At 40.3% G+C, this 18,811-nt stretch overlaps 1 protein-coding gene across 2 annotated transcripts in view; it reads right to left on the bottom strand.

The window, feature by feature from the left end:
- LOC126162554 (vacuolar protein sorting-associated protein 18 homolog) overlaps positions 1 to 18,811 on the bottom strand; it is a 329,211-nt gene that overhangs the window by 210,869 nt on the left and 99,531 nt on the right. For both annotated transcript variants that reach the window (XM_049919139.1, XM_049919140.1), the window contains 2 exons: positions 14,412 to 14,523; positions 856 to 1,032 (listed from right to left, as the gene is read on the bottom strand). In XM_049919139.1, the coding sequence (XP_049775096.1) occupies positions 856 to 1,032; positions 14,412 to 14,523 (289 nt within the window). The remainder of the gene's footprint in view (positions 1 to 855; positions 1,033 to 14,411; positions 14,524 to 18,811) is intronic.

Raw genomic sequence — 18,811 nt, 5'->3', positions numbered from 1 at the left:
ATTCGTCTTCGTGGACGACAATTTGCGCTCTCATTGTGCACATCTTGTGAATGACTTCCTTCAGGATAATGGCATTGCTCGACTAGTGTGGCCAGCATGTTCTCCAGACATGAACCATATCAAACATGCCTGGCATAGATTGAAAAGGGCTGTTTACAGACAACGTGACCCACCAACCACTCTGAGGGATCTATGCCAAATCGTCGTTGAGGAGTGGGACAATTTGGACCAACAGTGCCTTGATGAACTTGTGGATAGTATGTCATGACGAATACAGGAATGCATCAATGCAAGAGGACGTGCTACTGAGTATTAGAGGTACCGGTGTGTACAGCACTCTGAACCACCACCTCTAATGGTCTTGATGTATGGTGGTACAACATGCAATGTGTGGTTTTCATGAGCAATGAAAAGGGCGGTAATGATGTTTATGCTGATCTCTATTGGAGTTTTCTGTACAGGTTCCAGAACACTCGGGACCGAGGTGACGCAAACATTTTTTTTTTTTTTTTTTTTTATGTGTGTATATGTCACTGGGAATAGGAACACACTATGTTGCAACAGTATAATCCATTCTCCCAGCACAAGAAAAATTTGGAAAAAATTAATGTATGTGAATATTCTCAATATAGTGTTGCTTTTAAACAGTCACAAACTGTTAAAGGTGATGGCCTGAAGCACTTGGAACTTGTTTTTAGTAGACATGATCACTTTTCACATGTAAGACACTGAAATGGAAATGATTGAAAATTACAATATTATACAACCACGCATTCTTTTTTCCTAGTGCACTGAAGTTGAAGTGAAGAGGATTCAAGAAAATAAGAACATTTCAGAGATGATGTATCATCTTACCTGCACTTGTTGTTGGTTTAAGAAACTGTCTAGTTCTTTCTGCAAACTGCTGTACTGTTGAGTTCTCTCTTTCCCTTCATCACGTAAACAACCCAACTGGTTAAGAAAGAGTTCCAGGACCCACATTACAATCATTGTAACTTGTGTTTTGTCTTGAGGCCTCAGGCCTTCCAATTTCTGCAACAAATACAGAAATAATATGATAAGTTGGAACAGGAATTGTGTAACTGCAACAGATATTGCTGGAATGTTAAAAAGGGTGACAACAGTTTTAAGAGAAAAATGGCTTAATTTTTCCACCAGACACTATAAAAAATGCAAGATAACATTAAAAAAAACTACTTGTCAAAAGATTTTTGATTCATGATTTGGATAATATCAATTGGTAAACAATGAGAAAAAAGGAACATACAATGCCAAATCTTTTTTAGTTCACAAGAATGAATGAAATCTTCTTTGAAACTTTTTCCTCATCTAAAGAAATGACTAAAACGTAGCACTGCTGTTAATAGATGAACGAGAGTGAATAAGTACGAGTAAAGTTGGAATAATATTTCCAACATGTCATAGGTTGTTGTATATTTTCTCTCTTTCTCTTTCATCCCTTTAATATAAAACAATTAATACTGTAATCACCACTGATTTCTTTCACATGGTCTACATCATGTTTTCCTAGCCACACACGACCATAAACCCCTTGTCTCTTCTGGGTTAACTGTGATATCTTCATGATCAGATACAGGGCCAATCTATCCCTATACCTTCACAGCTTCAACACCTTCTGTCTCATACACTTCACCTGGTCCTGCTCTGCCCAGTACGCCATGTTCATGGGTGTTGCTCACACCTCTCTGATAGAGCTCTGCAAACTCTGCACACATCATGCCCACTGTGAACAACTACTCCAAATTTATTATGTCATCTTTCCTACACTAAAAAGCCTCTCAACTGCAGTCTGGCCACGCCTCGATTACATATCTGTACTGATGAGTTACACCTTCCTCAGTATGCTAGAGGTCTTTCCAGACATATTCTACCATCAAAGCAGATCTCCTATCCCATGTCCATACCCGACCCTAATCCTCCAACTGCTACCAAAAACCAGCTGCATGAAAGTACCTGCATCAAACCCCATATCATCATGGGCTAAAACAACTTAACCACATCCATTGCCAAGGTTTTGAATATCAGTCACCATACCTGTTAATGAGCAACATCCTACCCACAGTCCACACTACACTCAAAGTGGTATTCTACCACCTACTGAAGAAATATCTGGATTCATGCTTATGCCATATCCACTCCCACTCCCACTCTCTTGCCACATAAGTATACGCCTGTGGAGACTCAGGAGCAAAAACTGTCCTATCCATACACCCAGTACACATTATTCCAGTCTTATCATAAGCATTTCCTACACTATCAGAGGTAGAGGCATACCTGCTCTTCTTTAAATTCTGCATAATCCTTTATGTTGGCATGGTCACCAACCATCTGTCCACCAGAATGAATGGTCACTCCCAAACTGTGACCAAGAGCAGAGTTCACCATTCATTGGCAGAACAACGTAGCGAACACAACATACTTGGCTGCTAAACGACCCCTGCAATCTGCCTACTCCCCCCCCCCCCCTCTTTTCCACCCAAATCTAGATCTCTGAATTACATAGTTAGGAACTGTCCCTACAACACATCCTTCAGTCCTGCAGTCCTCCTGGGCTGAATTTCTAATAAGCTGTCCTACACTCATCCTCTGCGCCATTCCCATGCCCCTCTTTGCTCACTCTGTACTCACAATCTCTTGTCCACAGGCTCCTTCTTCTGCTGTTGTGTCCCCCTTCCCAATCCACTTCTCCATTTCATATTGTGCCAGGTGCACCAGAGCAAGTACACCTGTGCCACATTTGTATCGCGCCTCTTTGCTACTTCTTCCTCAGCAAATTAGTCACATGTCAACATATTAAACAGAGCACAAAAGGCACATTGTCTCACTCATAATTGTAAACCCAGTGCACTCTTATGGACTACATAGTAAGTGCAGGTTTATCTTTTTTACCTCCATTACATCGTCATTTCCTATGGTCAAAACGCATATGAAATATGAAGGAAGAAATTTCTGACAAGCACAGGTGCGCCACCCCCCCCCCCCCCCCACACACACACACCAGAAACTATACAGGTCAGTAGAATGGTCCACAATATTTATGAACAGTTTGGAAAAGCACTTTCACCCCTACTTATTCATGTCATACTTTAGAAGTTTCCTACCTATCAGCTGCAGCAAATACTTCAGTGACAAGATTGTTATCACCACCCTCACAGGAACAAAAAATAAGCACTTTATGTTCACATTGCTCTCAAAATGAAGGAAGAAAGTGGCACAATTATGTTATAAACAGATGCATCATGTAGTACACATCATCTTTTGACTGTGCATCTCTGTTTCACTCACCTTGATATATTCAAACCTCTCTACAACCCTGCCACATGCGTACAATGATGATCTCACATTATACTCACAATTTGTCACTAAACACAATGACTGGCAAGTGAAAAATTAAATACTAGACTGACTGACCATAACATCTGAGGACTTGCAGGATGAACACTATGTTCAAAGTTGTGAGGTCACTGTGATGTACAAGTTTAGAAGGAAACACAAGTATGAGGGTTGCCCAGAAAGTAATCCACCACATTTTTTTCCTTCAACAATTCTTTATTGAACATAATGAGAATTACAAACACAAAAGAATGGTGTTTTATCTCCACATCCTATTTTTCCACGTAATCTCCATCCCATTCTATGCCCTTCCTCCAGCGCAAAACAAGGGTGTGTATGCCACCAACCCTTGTACTGGTGGTGGAGCCAGTGCTTCACTGTGTGAATCATCTCCTCATCATTCTCAAAATGTCTTCAATGAATGGCTTCCTTTAATGGCCCAAACATCAGCTGCCTGCAACACATCAGGTGTGACAGCCATTGATCGTCTCCCCGACCACTGCAAATTGTAGAGCTCCACTGAACCGCCTTCTGATGACCTCACCCTCTATGCCCACCAACTAACTGTACTTCAGGCGACAGCAGATGCTCCATAGACTTTGCACAAGCATTTGTGAATATTCCCCACAGTTTCTTTCTCTGCAGTGAGAAATTCAATGACAGCACACTGCTTGTAATGTACATCACCTACAGACACCTTTTTGAAACTGTCCTGCAGCTACACTATCTGTAGGAAGTGACAGAAACTTGGTGTGCTCACTCAGAAGAATTCAAATAATACATACATAACATTTTGGCTTCATAGCACTGTTTTGGCCAAGAAAAAAATTTCGGTGCATTACTTTCTGGGAAACACTCATATATATTTCTCTCATAGTAGTTATCAATGAAAAGTGCTGAAGGAAGTTACTTTCACTATCTAAGTAGAGGTTATTGACTGGTGTTATTGACGTACGATGTCAAAGTGACTGTTGGCAAATCACTTTTTTGTGACTTCTTGCCAGTCTGTAATGCATCCAAATGATCCTTGTGGTGCTGGTAAATAAAACCTCTTGTGGCTGCTGTTCTTTGAGAGCAATCAAACTGAAGCAACAGTATGAGAGTGAAGTAAAATTTCTAAAACAACATGTGTTTAGGAATGTTCAGCAGTAGCTTATTTCCCAGTGGATTCTGTTCCATTACCTATTTTCAATTTTTACTTTCTCCCTATGGATTCTGTTCCATTACCTATTTTCAATTTTTACTTTCTCCCTATAAAGTAATCCCAGAACAAATAATTGAAGATATTCAAAGCTTCCTTCTCCCTTCTTAGAAATGGCACCAAGTGTAGCACTCATCTTGTGTCAGATTTTGTAAACACCATCCCATAACCAGACACTTCTTCCACTTCTGTACACTGTTATATCATCACTCTCTTGAAGACGTAGTTCCCTTCTTGCAAGTCCTCTGGTAGATCATTATGTCCAGTCCATCTTCCAAAGATAGGTTAAGTTAGTGAAAAACAATCGCTCTCCACTGTCAGATATTTTCTTTAAGCTTTCTGATAAATATGGAACCATGAATTATTACTTTTCTTCGCTCTTTGGGTCTCCCCCTTCAACGATGGACCTTGCCGTTGGTGGGGAGGCTTGCGCGCCTTAGTGATACAAACAGACGTACCATAGATGCAACCACGACAGAGGAGTATCTATTGAGAGGCCATACAAACATATGGTTCCTGAAGAAGGGCAGCAGCCTTTTCAGTATTTGTAGGGGCAACAGTCTGGATGATTGACTGATCTGGCCTTGTAACATCAACCAAAACGGCCTTGTTATGCTGGTACAGTGAACAGCTGAAAGCAAGGCAGTGTGCTCCCTGCCGCCGTTGGATAAGCAGCTGCAGCAGCAAGTCGTATAATCCTAGCTGACTCATTTGTTACATAGTTTAATTCTTAATTTCTTTGCATGTTTTTGGTACTTGCATTGTTTAATTCATAAATTTCGGGCGTATTATAGTATTTGAGAGTTGTAGCATCGCGTTTTAGTACCTGAATAGTGTAAATTTGCGTAGTCGTTTGTCTTCTGTTTTTGTTTTGAACGGCCAGTGTCGGTTGGTCACAGTCAGTGTGCTCCCTGCCGCCATTGGATACGCAGCTGCAGCAGTAAGTCGTATACTCCTAGCTCACTCATTTGTTACATAGTTTAATTCTTAATTTCTTTGCATGTTTTTGGTACTTGCATTGTTTAATTCATAAATTTCGGGCGTATTATAGTATTTGAGAATTGTAGCATCGCGTTTTAGTACCTGAATAGTTTAAAATCGCGTAGTCTCCTTCCGCCGCCGAGCAGTGTGTCAGCAGTGCGCAAGTAGCAGCATTACTGCATTTACTAGGCAATCTTGTATTTTAATAACCGTTTAAATTTTGGGTCGATTTGTTTGCGCTCTGTGTAGATCACTTCAGACGTTCTTTGCACAACAGTTTTTAGCATGGATAGGGACTGCAACTGCTGTGTTCGGATGCAGGCTGAGTTGGCATCCCTTCGCTCCCAGCTTCAGGCAGTGTTGGCTTCGGTCACACTGCTTGAGGCTGTTGCCAATGGGCATCACTGTGGGGGTCCGGATGGGGGTTTGTCGGGGACGGCCAGCTCGTCCCACGCATCCCCCGATCGAACTACGACTGTGGTTGCCCGGGATACTGCCCGCATTGAGGCTGATCTCTCACCTGTGGTAGAGTGGGAGGTCGTCTCGAGGTGTGGCAGGGGGCGAAAGACATTCCGGAGGGCTGAACGGAAGGCCTCTCCAGTTTGTCTGACGAACCAGTTTCAGGCTCTGTCTCAGGCTGATACTGATCTTCGGCCTGACATGGCTGCTTGTCCTGTTCCAGAGGTTGCCCCTCAGTCTGCAAGATCCGGGCGGAGAGGGTGGGCTTACTGGTAGTTGGGAGCTCCAACGTCAGACGCGTAATGGGGCCCCTTAGGGATATGGCAGCAAGAGAGGGGAAGAAAACCAATGTGCACTCCGTGTGCATACTGGGGGGAGTCATTCCAGATGTGGAAAGGGTCCTTCCGGATGCCATGAAGGGTACAGGGTGCACCCATCTGCAGGTGGTCGCTCATGTCGGCACCAATGATGTGTGTCGCTATGGATTGGAGGAAATCCTCTCTGGCTTCCGGCGGCTATCTGATTTGGTGAAGACTGCCAGTCTCACTAGCGGGATGAAAGCAGAGCTCACCATCTGCAGCATTGTCGACAGGACAGACTGCGGACCTTTGGTACAGAGCCGAGTGGAGGGTCTGAATCAGAGGCTAAGACAGTTCTGCGACCATGTGGGCTGTAGATTCCTCGACTTGCGCCATAGGGTGGTGGGGTTTCGGGTTCCGCTGGATAGGTCAGGAGTCCACTACACGCAACAAGCGGCTACACGGGTAGCAGGGGTTGTGTGGCGTGGGCTGGGCGGTTTTTTAGGTTAGATGGCCTTGGGCAAGTACAGAAAGGGCAACAGCCTCAACGGGTGCGGGGCAAAGTCAGGACATGCGGGGACCAAGTAGCAATCGGTATTGTAACTGTAAACTGTCGAAGCTGCGTTGGTAAAGTACCGGAACTTCAAGCGCTGATAGAAAGCACCAAAGTTGAAATCGTTATAGGTACAGAAAGCTGGCTGAAGCCAGAGATAAATTCTGCTGAAATTTTTACAAAGGTACATACGGTGTTTAGAAAGGATAGATTGCATGCAACCGGTGGTGGAGTGTTCGTCGCTGTTAGTAGTAGTTTATCCTGTAGTGAAGTAGAAGTGGATAGTTCCTGTGAATTATTATGGGTGGAGGTTACACTCAACAACCGCACTAGGTTAATAATTGGCTCCTTTTACCGACCTCCCGACTCAGCAGCATTAGTGGCAGAACAACTGAGAGAAAATTTGGAATACATCTCACATAAATTCTCTCAGCATGTTATAGTCTTAGGTGGAGATTTCAATTTACCAGATATAGACTGGGACACTCAGATGTTTAGGACGGGTGGTAGGGACAGAGCATCGAGTGACATTATACTGAGTGCACTATCCGAAAATTACCTCGAGCAATTAAACAGAGAACCGACTTGTGGAGATAACATCTTGGACCTACTGATAACAAACAAACCCGAACTTTTCAACTCTGTAAGTGTGGAACAGGGAATCAGTGATCATAAGGCCGTTGCAGCATCCCTGAATATGGAAGTTAATAGGAATATAAAAAAAGGGAGGAAGGTTTATCTGTTTAGGAAGAGTAATAGAAGGCAGATTTCAGACTACCTAACAGATCAAAACGAAAATTTCTGTTCCGACACTGACAATGTTGAGTGTTTATGGAAAAATTTCAAGGCAATCGTAAAATGCGTTTTAGACAGGTACGTGCCAAGTAAAACTGTGAGGGACGGGATAAACCCACCGTGGTACAACAATAAAGTTAGGAAACTACTGCGAAAGCAAAGAGAGCTTCACTCCAAGTTTAAACGCAGCCAAAACCTCTCAGACAAACAGAAGCTAAACGATGTCAAAGTTAGCGTAAGGAGGGCTATGCGAGAAGCGTTCAGTGAATTAGAAAGTAAAATTCTATGTACCGACTTGACAGAAAATCCTAGGAAGTTCTGGTCTTACGGTAAATCAGTAAGTGGCTCGAAACAGCATATCCAGACACTCCAGGATGATGAAGGCATTGAAACAGAGGAACACGCGTAAAGCTGAAATACTAAACACCTTTTTCCAAAGCTGTTTCACAGAGGAAGACTGCACTGCAGTTCCTTCTCTAAATCCTCGCACAAACGAAAAAATGGCTGACATCGAAATAAGTGTACAAGGAATAGAAAAGCAACTGGAATCACTCAACAGAGGAAAGTCCACTGGACCTGACAGGATACCAATTCGATTCTACACAGAGTACGCGAAAGAACTTGCCCCCCTTCTAACAGCCGTGTACCGCAAGTCTCTAGAGGAATGGAAGGTTCCAAATGATTGGAAAAGAGCACAGGTAGTCCCAGTCTTCAAGAAGGGTCATCGAGCAGATGCGCAAAACTATAGACCTATATCTCTGACGTCGATCTGTTGTAGAATTTTAGAACATGTGTTTCGCTCGAGTATCATGTCATTTTTGGAAACTCAGAATCTACTATGTAGGAATCAACATGGATTCTGGAAACACCGATCGTGTGAGACCCAACTCGCTTTATTTGTTCATGAGACCCAGAAAATATTAGATACAGGCTCCCAGGTAGATGCTATTTTTCTTGACTTCCGGAAGGCGTTCGATACAGTTCCGCACTGTCGCCTGATAAACAAAGTAAGAGCCTACGGAATATCAGACCAGCTGTGTGGCTGGATTGAAGAGTTTTTAGCAAACAGAACACAGCATGTTGTTATCAACGGAGAGACGTCTACAGACATTAAAGTAACGTCTGGCGTGCCACAGGGGAGTGTTATGGGACCATTGCTTTTCACAATATATATAAATGACCTAGTAGATAGTGTCGGAAGTTCCATGCGGCTTTTCGTGGATGATGCTGTAGTATACAGAGAAGTTGCAGCATTAGAAAATTGTAGCGAAATGCAGGAAGATCTGCAGCGGATAGGCACTTGGTGCAGGGAGTGGCAACTGACCCTTAACATAGACAAATGTAATGTATTGTGAATACATATAAAGAAGGATCCTTTATTGTATGATTATATGAAAGCGGAACAAACACTGGTAGCAGTTACTTCTGTAAAATATCTGGGAGTATGCGTGCGGAACGATTTGAAGTGGAATGATCATATCAAATTAATTGTTGGTAAGGTGGGTACCAGGTTGAGATTCATTAGGAGAGTCCTTAGAAAATGTAGTCCGTCAACAAAGGAGGTGGCTTACAAAACACTCGTTCGACCTATACTTGAGTATTGCTCATCAGTGTGGGATCCGTACCAGATCGGGTTGACGGAGGAGATAGAGAAGATCCAAAGAAGAGCAGCGCGTTTCGTCACAGGGTTATTTGGTAACCGTGATAGCATTACAGAGATGTTTAACAAACTCAAGTGGCAGACTCTGCAAGACAGGCGCTCTGCATCGCGGTGTAGCTTGCTAGCCAGGTTTCGAGAGGGTGCGTTTCTGGATGAGGTATCGAATATATTGCTTCCCCTTCTTATACCTCCCGAGCAGATCACGAATGTAAAATTAGAGAGATTAGAGCGCGCACGGAGGCTTTCAGACAGTCGTTCTTCCCGCGAACCATACGCGACTGGAACAGGAAAGGGAGGTAATGACAGTGGCATGTAAAGTGCCCTCCGCCACACACCGTTGGGTGGCTTGCGGAGTATAAATGTAGATGTAGATGTAGAAACTACTGTTGTAATTTTTCTCAAGGGCATGCAGCTCTACTGTATGGTTAAATGATGATGGCATCCTCTTGTGGAAAATATTCCAGAGATAAAATAGTCCCACATTTGGATTCCGGGTGGGGAACGCTCAGGAGGATGTCATTATCAGGAGAAACAAACCTGCCATTCTAAGGACCAGAGTGTGGAATGTCAGATCCTTTAATCAGGCAGGTATGTTAGAAAATTTAAAAAGGGAAATGAATAGGTTAAAGTTAGATATAGCGAGAATTATTGAAGTTTGGTGGCAGGAGGAACAGGACTTCCCGTCGCGTGAATACAGGGTTACATATACAAAATCAAATGGGGTAGTGCAGGAGTAGGTTTAATAATGAAGAAAAAATAAGAATGCAGATAATTTACTAGGAACAACATAGAGAACGCATTATTGTAGCCAAAATAGACACAAAGCCCACACCCAGCACAGTAGTACAAGTTTATATGCCTACTAGCTACGCAGATGAGGAGGGGATTGAGAAACCTTATGATGAAATAAAAGAAGTTATAAGGCTCATGGTCATGTTTATCTGATAGCAAAATGCATTCTCCCAGTAAAACCATCAAACTTGAGTCTGGTATTTGTAGAAATATCTTAACAAATTTAAGTGATAGGTACAGCCATATTACACCTCATTTACTGCAGAAAGACAACTGGTCCTCAGAGAAGAATAGTACATAATTAGGTTTCTTTACATCTGTCTCCATGACAGGACACATTCTATACTTTATCATTGTAGCAACTTAGGTTTCTTTACATTTGGCAAATCATGTGCAGACAGCTGTTGTTTTGATGAAGACTGGTGAGGTGGTATGTAGTAATTATTATTGAACAACAGAGTGATGTATTCACATGTGAATAGAATAACAGGAGTGCACCATCACTGAGAGAATCATATGTGAAACAGAAATCTACATTTAGAATTGCAGTGGTTCAAGATGACTGTCTCAGCAACACAAAAGGCATTGTTTGCAGTATCACACCACAGCACACCAATTAACAGTCACAGTAAGAGACACAAGTATTACAATGCCAATTTTATTTAGTTTGAAATTACTGCTGTAGGTGAAACTTTCGAATTATTTGCATGTGACAAATTTTGCATGGAAGAAGTTAGTTAGGCTAGTGTTTTGTACCTTTTGACTTTCAAGTGAAAAAATGTCATCACAAATGGGGCAAATATCAGTTTCTTGGATATCAGTTTGATAAAGAAGGAGAACATGATAGTGTAAGATTCAAAGATTTACGCTCCAAGGACACAATTATGGTAACAATGAAGGCAATCAACTATCTTAGAAGGAAACTGCAGAATAATTAAAAGAAAGTCAGAAAGACATCTTGAAGGAATTGGGAAGCAATTAAATCTGCCTTTAAGGAGGCTCCAGAGGAAATAGTGAACATGTCTGAAGAGAGACAAAAAGAGGAACACACATATGGTGTAATGAAATGCAAAATGCACCAATTACACTTAGAGAACTTCCAGTAGGAATAGAAATCTCAAAATTAGGTGCTACAGCAACTTGTCACTGAGTGTGAACATTGCTCAAAGTGTTGTGCCAAAGAGTAATATGTCAATTATGTCAGTGTTTGCAAGCGTTTTGTTCAGCTAACTAATCATTACCTTGGATTTCTTTATGTTAAATATGCATTTTCAAATTTAAATACCAGACTCTTTGCCTGTCTTACATTACCTACATAAATGCTGTGATAGTCCATATACTTGATTTTTATGGCAAGTTTTTCAAAATTATTTGATTACCAATTGTGTAATGGCATAGCATTTGATGCACTGTTGTAAGACGCTGTACCACATTAGGTAACTAATTAGGTTCCAGTTTATTATTATAGTTTGGATTTTCTTAATTTCTTCTATGTACTGAGAAGCAGTTATACATATAATAACATTCTTTTTACATACACTGATCACTGTTTGTAACTAGAGACCAGTTGAGGTACCATAATTGCTTGACTTATGGAAGTACAGTTGAAAGATGTAAAAGTCATACATTATTACAGTTAAAGAAGTTTTTTCAGTGATGTTGAACTAGAGAAAAGAAAAGTATACAAGGTTTTAAATTGTTTGAGAACTGATGAAATCATAATAGCACTGTCTTTCGCATAATCTTTGCACGTAATGTCTACAGATCTTGGTGAATGTGCCTTTATCATAGTAACATATGATCCTGTTTAATGAGAAAAACTAATTATTAGCATAAGGAATTCTGATATACAAGATGGAATCCAAAATTTTCGGGACTGGTGCTGCCATCTGGAAAGTAGGAGCAGTAGATCTTTGCACCACTAGGTGGCGAGAGCTGCATATCTGATGAGTCAGGGACGGAGTAGTATACAGCTGGGAGGACGTGTTGTGTGTCCACAGTGATTTCTGTAATACTCTGTGTTTGGTGTGTGGCAATTTTATGATGGATCTGCAAACAGAGAGTGTATCAAATTCTGTGCGAATCTTGGGAAAAGTGCAACAGAGACCCTTGCAATGATTCAACAAGTGTTTTGGGGACAGAGCATGAGCCGTATGTGTGTGTTTGAGTGGAAGAGCCTCGGCTCTCCAAGATCCAAAAAAGCGAGACAGGTGAAGAGCATAATCATCGTTTTCTTTGACACCAAGGGAATTGTGCACAAAGAATTCGTCCTACCTAACCAAACAGTGAAAACGTGTGGTGATGACGGCCCAAACATTGGCATCAAGGGAACTGGCTGCTGCATCACGACAACACGCCCTGTCACACATCCGTGCTCACCAGGGCCTTTTTGGCCAAAAACAACATGGCGGTAGTACCCCACCCACTGTACATGCCAGATTTGGCACCTTGCAACTTTGCACTATTCCAAAACTGAAACTCAAGTTGAAAGGCCATCAGTTCGACACACTAGAGAGGATTCAAGAAGCATCGCTGGCGGTGATAAAAACCCTCAAAGAACAGGACTTCCAGAAAACGTTTTACCAGTGGCTGAAGTGCTGGGACCGGTGTGTACTTGATGAGAACTATTTTGAGGGTGATGGTGACCATTAGTCCAAAGATAAGGTTTTCAACAAATGGCAGCACCAGTCCCGAAAATTTTTAATAGCACCTCATATTATCCCCCCTCTCCTTTCGCCCTCATCCAGTTTCATTTCTATGAGCGTTGACTGCCCACTTGTCACATACATTAACCAAAATATAAGCAACTGTAAATTTTTGATATAAGGGTAAGGCAGTGTGAGGTGTGGCTGATATTTTTAATGTATTATAGTATAATAAATGAGGAGTGAGCCATTGTTGGGTTACTTGCAACATGTGGTTATTTGTTTTCATGGCAATCTTGCTGCTGGGCCAAAATTTCTGTGGGATTTCTATTTTCTTTTTGCGTTTCCAAAAACCTTTTTTCTCACTTTTTTGAAAAGATGTTATGGGGGGGGGGGGGGCAGGGAGGATGTGAGGAGTACTGCTACCTCTGATATCATAACATACTTATATTGTATTCCTTACGTATCGCTGTCTTCTGGAATTTTCAAAGCTGAGAAGGGCTTTTCTCTGGACAGAGTATTGCTTTGCTGTATACTGTCAACAATGCCCCAGCAGTAGTGGCTATGCATTGTCTTGGTGTGTGCAACAGAGTCACTGTTAGGCTTCATCACAGAGCAGTCATGTGCAGCCGTGTCACAGATAAATAGTACAGGAAATATGCTAGAAAGTATAAATAAGAGTTGCAACTGTTATGTTGGTCTGTACACAAAAAGTGTTTGAGACACACTGTTGTTTCGCAGAAACGTGCATGAAATTTATGGTTGAAACAGTATTGCACTTTTTAATCAGTAACTTTTGTGGAGGAACATATTGATAGTAGAATGTAAATGAAGAGGCTTCCATGATCAGTTATTATCTGTTTAATTAATGTGGAAATGCTATGTAGCAATAGTTAGTGCAGAGTGATTGTGAAACAAGCTTAACAGTTAACACATGACTGGATAAGTTAAGGCATTTTCAGGGAAGTGTTTAACATGCTAAAGGGGCAATAAAACAAAAAATTGACTTGTACTGTTATTATATTTAAAAGTGACATTTTCCATTTTTAATCTAAACAACTTTAATATTCAAAAGGTGCAAGAGGCATGTACATATTAGGCTCAAGGTCAGGTTTGTTTCCTAACAAATTGCATTCTCTCAGTAAAGCCATCGAACTTGAGTCCAACAGCTGCAAAAACATATTAACAAATGAGAGTGAAAGGTCTAGCCATATTGCACTTGGCTTACTGTGAAAATACAACTGCTTTCAGTGAAGAATAGTAATTAGGTTTCTTTATACCTATTTCCATGACAGTACACACATGTTAGCATAGTAGCAATTTAGGTTTCTTTAGAAAATTCTCACTCTGAAATAAAGTGTAACAGAAATTCATTGCTCATACCAATTAGCAGCAGAGAGAGAAAATGTGTCTCAAAACAACCTTAATCTCTACCAACATAATTTCTGACATTATCATTTATCTTATCAGTATCAGTGCCACAGAGTTTAAAAGGAAGTCTCAGTAAAGTTTAGCTGAACAAAAAAGAGGTACTGGCTCATGGGACATGCTCTCATATGCAAGTTGATAAATTATTGGCTGCAGCAGGCAGATATTTGAATTCAAATACTACAGAGTTTCAGATATTTGAAAGGAGCTAGCTGGCTGTAAGCAACAATGAAATGAAGTTTACCTTCTTGAGGAATGTATTCAATGCTTCAATTTGCCAAGCTTGTAGAAATTTCAGAGCAATTTCTTCAAATGAAGAATGTGTTTCTGCATACCGGATAGCACTCTTCTCATATCTGTAAAATAGCAGATTTCAACATGTATATGTCAAGACTAAGTTCATACATACAATATAAAAATCATAGTAGTGCTATCACGTCACTTTCCCATATTTTAAAAAAAGTCGTAACAAAACAAAGAACACACTGGTTCTCTTCTGTGGGTTCTAATCATAAACAGAACAAATTAACTCACAACTTCAATGTGTGAATCCATTTTCCCCTTGACCAAACAATGGAAAAGACAGGAGGGTATGTAACCATATTATGAAATGGATAGTTGCTATGCACTATACAGCGGAGATGCTGAGTTGCAGTTACGCACAACAAAAGACTGTCACAAAATAAGCTTGTTGACAAAGGCCTTGTTGGCTGAAAGCTTATTTTGTGACAGTCTTTCTGTTGTGCCTATCTGCATCTCTACTGTATGGTAGTAGCAACTATCCTTTTTCATAACTTTTTCCCCATAAATTGTGTGTGTGTGTGTGTGTGTGTGTGTGTGTGTGTGTGTGTGTGTGTGTGTGTATGTGTTTTTGTTTTAGTCTGTCAATGGTCATTCCTATTAACAGTATCTGTACATTTCAAATTTTGTGTAGTGCAAAACTGATAATGATAATAATAATAATAATAATAATAATAATAATGGTTTATTTGTCCATAATAACTTTTACAGTCGTGGACATAGTCAGTCAGTACATACATGAACAATAATAATAGTTTAGTAGTAGAAATAAAGTACATACAACATTAAAAATCCTTGATGGAGTACAAACATTTAGCAATTAACAGCTGCTTTAATTTTATTTTAAATATGTTTCCTTTTAACATTTTTATGGTATTTGGTAGTCTGTTGTAAAAAAATCTTCCAGCAGAAAATGGATTGTGATCGGTTGCTTTTTGATTTCTGAATTTTATGTGGTAATCCTCTTCCTTCCTTGTATTATAACTAGACCACGGATTTTAGGTAAAAACCTATTTTGTTCCTGAGTTCCTATTTGCATAAAAATTTGTACTTATACGTTTCATGACTATTTACACTTAATAGCGTTAATTCTATAGAATCTAAAAAAGCCAATTTCGACGTTAGTGCCTATTTTTGCCTATTTCGGCTTTAATATCCTAAAAAGTGCCTATTTCATCATATAAGACAGTGGTTCCAAGTTTTTCCACACTATACGACAGATGGAAAAAAATATTTTCTGCCCAGCGTGCAGCAAGGTGGCTAGTCGATATGCACTCATGCTTCGTATTTGCCTATCACTTCGGTCTTTTTTTATTTTTTTATATCGCTGTCCCTGTTAATACCAAATACTCTTTATAGGTGTTTTATTATTCATATGTAAAAAAATAGATCACGGATCTTTAGGTCAAATCCTATTTTTTTCCTAAGCTCCAATTTGCATATAAGTTGGTGCTTATGCATTTCATGACTAACTAAACTGAATACCCTTAGTTCTATAGGACCTAAAATTGCGTATTTCGACATTGACGCCTAATTTTGCCTATTTCAGCATCAAAATCCTAAAAAGTACCTATTTCGTTAATCTGACATAGAGTTCTTGTGTTTTTAAAGATTATAAAAAGGAAGTAAACTTAGGGCTTTACGTCTCGTCGAAGGCGAAGGTCGTTAGAGACTGTTTACAATTCCTTTGCTTGCCTTACTACCAATAGCACTCGACACGGTTGAATGGTCATCCATCCAAGTACGCGCCGAGCGCGACAGTGCTTGACTTCGGTGAGCGAAGGGAACCGGTCAAAGATTTGAGTTACACATTAGAATCGAACGTAGGAGTACTAAATGTTATATTTGAAAAGATTTCGTTCGTAGGGTTCTGGCCAGCTGTGTATTTTCGCAAAGAAATGGTTTCATAGGCTTTAAGCTGAGCATGGATTAAAAAATCACACTGTTAATCGTAGATGCCCTCTATAGCTAAATTACTGCCCTTCGCGCATTTTCTCGCTGCTGTCTAAAGGCAGTCCTATCATACTATTCTGTTTTGTGAAAGGTATTACACGTGAATTTTCCGGTTCGAAAAATAATTTGTCAATAGTGAGATGTTTTCATCTGAAGCACCGGTAGATTCCATTCGCTTGTTCAGAAGAGGCGGCCATTTGTCAGGTGCCATATGTCCAGCAACGAGTACGGTACTTTCCCTACCGCTCCCATGCAGCGCAGTAAAAGGAAAAAAAAGAGGTCTTCGTTCACTTTTTCCCAGTGAAAACAAATCAGTATATTGTGTGGCGACTGACGTGTTAAGTGTTACTGACGTTCTAAGTGCAAAATAAATTCTAGTTTCTGTGTGAGAATACTGCGCCATGCCGAAAACAGCTAGTTCAAAGTCTACTCATAAAAGGCAGTTTTCCGCATTATACAAGAGATGGGAAAATTATTTTCTGCCAAGCATGCAACAAGGAGGTTAGTTGATGTTTTTCTTAAACTCAGGATGCAGATGGAAACGCACATAAACATCCCCTTTCGGAAACTAGAAAACCCTATTTTCAGAGGTTTTCTTGAGAAGTACTGCCATCTGTTTATTCCTGCAGAGTCAACTTTATGTAAGAAATATGTGGATTCAGCTTACAATGCTGCATTGCACAGAATCTGAGAAGATGTTGGAGGATCTTGTATATGGATTTCTGTGGATGAAACTACTGACAGTCTTGGCCATTACATTGCAAACCTGATTATTGGCAAGCTAGATCCAGATGCTCCGTCCAGGGCTCATTTGATTTACTCAAAACAGCTTGCAAAAAGTAACCAACAAACAATAGCACAGTTTGTGAACAATGGGCTCAATGTGCTATACCCAAACGGGGTGGATGAGAACAAGGTGCTTCTGGCTGTCACTGATGCTCCTGCGTATATGATAGCAGCGTTTCAACTATTAAATGTATTCTACCCATTGATGCTGCACGTAACTTGTGTAGTGCATGGGATCAACCGCATAGAAGAGCAAGTAAGGCTACAATTTCCTAAAGTAAATAAAGTAATATCTATGGTGAAGAAAATTTTTGTTAATGCACCATCAGAATACAGGCATTCAAAGAACAGCTTCCAGATGTCCCATTGCTGCCAGAGCCTGTTGTCACCCGCTGGGGCACGTGGCTGATAGCAGCAGAATACTATAGTACGCATCTCTCAGCTGTCCAGAAGGTGGTTGAAAATATACCTGAGGATGCTGCATCCGTAACTGCAGCAATGGAGTCACTCAAAGATTCTTCTTTAAAACGGGACTTATCTTACATTAGGGCCCACTACACATTTATGGCAAGAATAATTTCAGAATTAGAAGGCTCAGGGAGACCTATCTACAACAGTATTTCTTTGCTTGAAGAAGTCAAAATGAAGATTAATGAAGCACCAGGTGAAGTAGGGGAAAAAGTACAGGCAAAAATGCAAACGGTTTTGCAGAAGAACACTGGCCTAAAGGAGTTGTGTGCAGCTGCCGACATAGTTAGTGGAAAATCCAGCACTCCTGACTGTAGCATTCCTGTCCAACATGTGCCGAAAATGAAGTACACCCCTGTCACATCTGTTGATGTAGAACGTTCGTTTTCAGCGTATAAATTTTTCACTAGAAAACCTATAAAAGATTTTGGTTATTTATTGTGAAGCCAATTATGGTCAGAATATGTGAAACTACAAATGTATTAATTAAACCTTTGCCACATCTTTTTTACGGAGATCTTTATCTTGCAGGAACTCAAAAATATCTGGAGTTATGTTCAACATTAATGTTGTAGATTGCTGTGCTCTGTAACTGAGTAAATATTCATTCTCCTTGTTTTAATGACTAATAAGATGTTCATACTGTTAACACTGTGTATCTTAATTTATTTTTATTTTCTCTGCATCATTTTTATTAGAGCCTATTTTAGGTTTGATATAGCCTAAATGAACTACTGAAGGAACCTATTTTAGGTGCCTAAAAAACACTTTTTTACGACCTAAAAATCCGTGGTCTAATTATAACTATGGATATTACTATTTATTATACTGTGCTCCATATTTTCTTTTACAAACAGTGTAGTCCTTAGAACATATAATGAATACACTGTTGGTATATTATACTTAATGAAGTATTCTCTACAGGATTGACATTTACTAATATTCGATATTATCCTAATTGCTCTCTTCTGGGCTCTAAAAGCTCTATCCATGTATACCGTTGGTGCCCCATCCCAAATCTCAATACCATATTGTAGGTGGGAGTGTATAATACTAAAATAGATAAAATAGATTTGTCTTAAGACTGGTGACGCTATTATGCTAGAAAGGAGTTTTAGCGGGTAGGTATTACACGAG

This window comes from Schistocerca cancellata, chromosome 2 (assembly GCF_023864275.1).
Source record: "Schistocerca cancellata isolate TAMUIC-IGC-003103 chromosome 2, iqSchCanc2.1, whole genome shotgun sequence".
NCBI lineage: Eukaryota > Metazoa > Arthropoda > Insecta > Orthoptera > Acrididae > Schistocerca > Schistocerca cancellata.
This window is presented reverse-complemented; position numbering and strand designations above follow the sequence as displayed.